Genomic DNA, 5,765 nt, shown 5'->3' on the forward strand with positions numbered 1-5,765 from the left:
GATTTTTGAACAGCTATGCCCAAACAAGGTCACTGACAGTTTTTTGGTAACTCGAAGCAATCATCAATCATTAATCATCCAACAGCCATCACTTTAAATATTCATGTGATTATGTTAGACCTGGACTTCACACACTTCTGATTGGACCTTCAAGGTGTCACAAATGGAGAACAACCATGAAACTTAGATTAGGATTATTATTATTTATTATCTATATCCTTCTGACAATGATAATCAACATTGCATCTGAATGTGTTGCTTTTATATGTCCAGTATTACATTACACTTTAACATTAGCTTTCTTTATAATGCTTTCATTGTACACAATGTTCAGATATAACAATGTTGACTTCACCTACTACATTAAAACAAATTGTAGTAATAAAGCACAAAAATAGTTTGTTATTAACTAATTAGAATGCATCGATTTGTATTCAAAAGGGAGAGGAGACAGAAACATTTGCATTTGATCTTGAATGATGAGTCATGGCTTCTGATTCCGTTGTGATGGAACAGCACAGACCACCTCACTGAGTCATGCTGTCTTGAGGGAAAACTATCCAATTTTACCATTCACACAAATTTCCCCTCAAAACCCTTAGACAGTTGAGTTTCGATGAGCATGCATTACACATTCTGTTCAGCCAGAAATGTGAAGGTTTGTCACAGTTCCTATTCTCTAATAACACACACATGTGCTGACATGGAAGAAGTCATGGGAATTTACTGGTGGCAAGAACGTTCTTCATCGGACGCTTTGGCGTAACGATGACATAACACTGGTTAAGACATTCATTGCATTCATTAAAGGTCAGTCTTCCAGTACAATCAGGTTCACTTCCAAGTGAATCTGATTGTACATCTTGAACACAGAGCAATTTAGACTATTTCTACTTTAGTTTCTAGCTTTTAGATATTTGGTTCTGCAAATTAAGAGTTCAGCTTACAATGAAATCTTATTATGAGTCATCTTATTATTGTATAAAACAGAACTTGACCAGGTGGCCTGAACACGTATTTTGAGATGTTGGAGTCAGATGTAAATATGGTGTAGCGCTCTCAGACAGAAGACCCAATCAGGCGGCAGCTGTTGGTAAGACATCTTGTTTCCATCCAGTCTCAGGATCTTCATCCTGGAGTAGGACAGAGGTCCCACCTCTCTGCAGAAACTTGTCACGTTGAACTCTGGAGCGAAGACAGAGAAAGCCCACAGGATTCAGTCATGTCCTTTTCTGATATTCATCGTATTCAAACAGCCATTTGCTTGAATGTGTAGTGATGAGCGCGTGAGTGTGTAAGTTGTTGATATGAAAGGCACCACCATTACTTACCATATCTTACTTCTGATATGTTTGTTAGTTTGTTTGTCCGGCTTTTTTATGAAGGACTTAATTTACTCTAACCAAGCTAGGTGGACTACTGATGCAGAAAAATGTAACAGACCTGATGGCAGCGCTATAACAACAGTTACATTTTGTCAATAACTTTGGACTTGGACCGTAGAATCAGAGGTCTGTTGTTTTTTTGGGGGTGATCATGGTTAAGTCAATAACCTAGTAAATTTCAATGTCAATAATTGGAGAACTCTTCAGCCTTGGTGGAGGTATGCATTTTCTTTTCTAATTCTTCTTCTCTGTGCAGTTGCACTTCCCACCCTCAACCTCTGCAATGGACCTTGAACAAATCTCCTTTTTCGTTCTAACAGAATCTGCTTTTGCCATTAGATACCCTGCAGGTGCTGCAGTGAAAACAGACATAGAATAAACCATAATGGCCTCTTTTGCTTTCTCACTTCATTCCGTCGTAGCCTCAGCTGTTGGCCCAGACCGTAAACTTTGGCAACCAGGCACCAGGAACATAGTTGTCGGGCTGCTACCTAGACGATGAGGTGTGTGTTACTGGGGAAGTATTTAGCCTTCTGCGTGTCTCGTTTGCCTCTGAACAGTGCACAACCCCGACAGCTACTTCATAGACTGAGAAACAAGAGCACTTTGCCTTTGCCAGAGCCGCCACAGCAGACTACGGCAGCATTCTGGCAGCTGTGGTTGGATCACGTTAGACATGAGCAGTCTGGTACTGAAGATCCATTTGAATTGATCCCTGGCTGTTGTTTCCTGATACAAATCCTCTCTGTTATAAGGAATGATGGCGCGCAGACATTGAAAAAGGAAAGAGAACAGAGTGTGCTTCTAACTCATCTGGCACTCTTACCTTTGAATCCATTACAGATGTTTTCATACCACTCTGCTCTCTTCTTCGCTAGCCTACTTTTCCCTTATCCAACCACCCAGTACTTCCCTCCTCTCTCCTCCGCCCTCTTCGCTTTCCACGTCCCCTCCTCTCTCCCTTCCTCCCTCCCTTTCGTTTTCTGTGTATCGTCTGCCATACATGACTCGCCTGTGAGCTACCCGGCCTCAGCTCCTCCCCTGTCCATGCACAGCAGCGCAGGCCTGCTGGGTTCATGGAGGCCGGAGCTGTGTAGCTTTCTTTGCAGTTTCTGTCACGTGTTTTACATTTCCTGCTACCTCACAGCAAGGTTTAGGTGTCTTCTCAAAGAGTTTGACGCATAAATCGCAAGTGCTGTACTTTCCTGTCAAGGAATGTCTGAGTGTATGCAATTTTCCTCCATTGTGTGTTATGTGTGCAAGCGTGCAGAACTTCATGCAGACTTTAGTGCTGCTTATTGCAAAATCACAGTTGATCTCACCATAAAGTCCAAATGATTCAAATTATATTCCCATGTGTGTATGCAAATTCAGATTGAGAACTTGAATGCTTTCAAGTACATGATTTAGAGGAAGTTGAATTCTAACACTGTCAAAATCTGTTTTAAATAACGACCCTTTCCATGGGGGCCCTGAGCAGCTGCTTATGTCACCTAATATGCTTGGTGTGTGTTTGTGTGTGTGTGTGTGTGTGTGTGTGTGTGTGTGTGTGTGTGTGTGTGTGTGTGTGTGTGTGTGTGTGTGTGTGTGTGGGTGCTTGTGTGGCTTCCCACCAAATTGTACAGTATGTGTGTATATGCATGTGCATCATTATTTGTTTTGAGTGTATAGACACTTAACCTTGTATTTGATTGACTTCTAGGTAGAGGTACTCCAGGCTGGTGTGGACTGTGGGAATGAGAGTGAGGTTGTTGTAAGAGAGGTCCAGCTCCATCAAGCTGGACACGTTGAAGGCCTCCTGGTGGATCCCGAGGCTCTTCAGACTGCAATGACTTAAACGAAGATATTTAAGGTCATTAAATCCCACAAAACTCTTCTTGTCCAGTCCAGTGAGAGTGTTGTTGGACAAATAGAGCTGCTGGACAGATGCGGGTAAATGCCTGGGGACAGTTGAGAACAAATTCTCACTAATGTCCAAGAGGTTCAGACTGATCAGACCTGCAAAATGGAGGGGAGAAATACAAAAACACTCTTTGAGTTTAGTGGTCAGTGGGTTCCAAATAGAATCTCTGGAGGTAATCAAATCAGGAACAATTAACTACACATTCCTTCACATTACCTTTGAGGTCTTCCTGAGTGATAGTTTGCAGTCTGTTGCCCTGCAGCAAGAGCAGCGTTAGGTTGCGCAGATTCTGGAAAGCTCCTGGGTTGACGGTGCTGATTTGATTGTGGGCCAGCCTCAGCTGTCTGAGTCCAGCTGGCAGACCACTGGGGATTGAGCTCAGGTTGTTGTGGTTGGCGAACAAGTAGCACAGCTGTGTCTGGTTCTGCAGGACACCCTTGTCAAGCTTGTCACTCTGCAGCTGATTTTGGTCCAGGATGAGCCAGCGTAGCCCCGTGGCGTTGGCCAAAACAGAGGACAGGGACGAGATGTTGTTACCCTGGGGACATGAGGGGCGCGGTGGAGGTTAGCAGCTTTGTGGGTGATGTGTAATGCAGACAGGAAATGGAAAGCCACTGTGGGTTAATGGCAGACCATCGCTAAGAAAACAATGTGCAGTGCTTGTGTCAGTCTGTTTCCTACCTGCAGAAACAGGTACTGCATTCTGCCCGGCAGGCTGTCTGGGATCTCTGCCAGGCCTCTGTGGTCACAGTACAGAGCTGTGGGCCACTGGATGGGGCAGTCGCACTGTAGGGGGCAGACCTCAGGGTTGTTGGCTCTGTACCAGGCTCGATTTATCCGCCCGTGCAGGCTGAGCACGCTCGGCTCCCCCATCAAGCGATCTATCCACAGAGGAACACCTCCATAGTCCAGGTCGACCTGGAAATCAGGGACTGTGGCAGACACACACAGCAGCAGAGGCAACACAGCACAGTACAGGAGGGCCATGGAGGCTGGAGGATGTGTACGCTAACAAACCCTGGGATTCAAACATAGAGACATAAAGGAATTACAGTCCATATTGCAAGGATCAAACATTCCCATAATGGCAGCACATAGTTTGTCTTGTTTGTTTTTGCATTTTCAGTGTGGTACAAATTATCGCACTTAACACCCTCAGTCTGGGCTGACTGGCAAACATCATTGATACACAAATAGTGATCAAACAAACTGGTTCAGAGGGGATCTGAGACATTTGTGATTCCTATTCCCCTGTGAAAACTCATCACCATTGTAACTCAGTGTAGCTGAACTTGACAACAGCGGGTTTCCGCAGAAACCTGCAGACACTTTACAGCCACCTTTTAAATCTACAGGGGTGAGAGTTTCACATTCAAAGAATTTGGGGTTGAAAGTCATTTTAAGTGTCTGATGAGAAGGAACAATGTGAAACTCTGAAACTCAAGACGAAATAGTTTCTGTGTGAGGTCAAGTAGCAGCGCCTACTTTTACCACAATGGTTTCTCTATATCGTCAATCAGTTACGTGTTATGAGTCGAAAAGAGCCAAAACTTCTGGCAGTGTGTATGGCGCCCGGCACCCTCGCACAGAGACGGATTCTTTTGGATACACAAGTTTTGAAAATGCGAGGGAAGAATGCATTTTATTTTCTCCCTGCATGCACAGCTGCAGCTGCTTACAGCAAAGACCACATGGCTTGTGTGCACACAGAACACACTCACACACTCATACAAACAAATGTTAGACAAAGTTTGGTGGTTTTGCATCATCGGGAAATTCGACCTCGTTGTTTTTGCAATGTTGCATTTCACCATTCATGTCTGCAATCTTACTGCACAGCGCTACAGAGACACTAACTGTGCCATGCAATCGTGCCACATGTGCAACACACACACACACACACACACACACACACACACACACACACACACACACACAGCTAATTTAACCTTATGCATAGAAGCAAATAACAGAGCAGAGACACCTACCTGTCGATCAGCAGCTACAGAACTGAGACACAATTTGTCTTATTTTCCACTGAAACCCTCCGTGTTAAGTCATGGACCTGGATGGCCGTGTGAATGCAGACAGCATGGGTGTGAAATTACTTGTGTGTGTTCAAACTACCACCGATGTTTACCCACTGTCTGATGCATTCCTTTTTCTTCAAACACTGGCCACATCCTACCCTCCAGTCCTCCTCTGTAATCATTTATTACTGCTGCTCCCTCTGTTAGTAGGGAAACATGGGGAAACACCAAAAGTAAGACAAAGAATCATTTAGAGTGGAGTCAAAGAAAGATAGAAATGAAATGAGGATTGGATAGCTTTAGGTATGTGTGTTTGTGTGTGTGTGTGTGAGAGAGAAAGAGAGACTGAGAGAGAGACTGAGAGTGTAAGTGTTCATAAACGGCCCAGAGACATTCAAACCGCTTAGTACCTGGGGAGCCAAGGAGACCATTCTGTATGTGTGTACA

The 5,765-nt window shown here is 44.2% G+C and overlaps 1 protein-coding gene across 1 annotated transcript; it reads right to left on the minus strand.

The window, feature by feature from the left end:
• Positions 1-221: 221 nt before the first annotated feature.
• Positions 222-5,428, minus strand: LOC142990967 (lumican). The gene is made up of 5 exons (XM_076140868.1): positions 5,277-5,428; positions 3,970-4,306; positions 3,505-3,826; positions 3,066-3,383; positions 222-1,185 (listed from the first exon to the last, which is right to left on the minus strand). The coding sequence occupies exons 2-5, from the start codon at positions 4,273-4,275 to the stop codon at positions 1,034-1,036; spliced, it is 1,098 nt and encodes a 365-aa protein (XP_075996983.1). The 5' UTR covers positions 4,276-4,306; positions 5,277-5,428; the 3' UTR covers positions 222-1,033.
• Between the last annotated feature and the right edge of the window lie 337 nt (positions 5,429-5,765).

The sequence above is a fragment of the Genypterus blacodes genome, unplaced genomic scaffold (genome assembly GCF_046128005.1).
Source record: "Genypterus blacodes isolate CSIRO-AG114 ecotype Tasmania unplaced genomic scaffold, CSIRO-AGI_Gbla_v1 ptg000017l_1, whole genome shotgun sequence".
Lineage (NCBI taxonomy): Eukaryota > Metazoa > Chordata > Actinopteri > Ophidiiformes > Ophidiidae > Genypterus > Genypterus blacodes.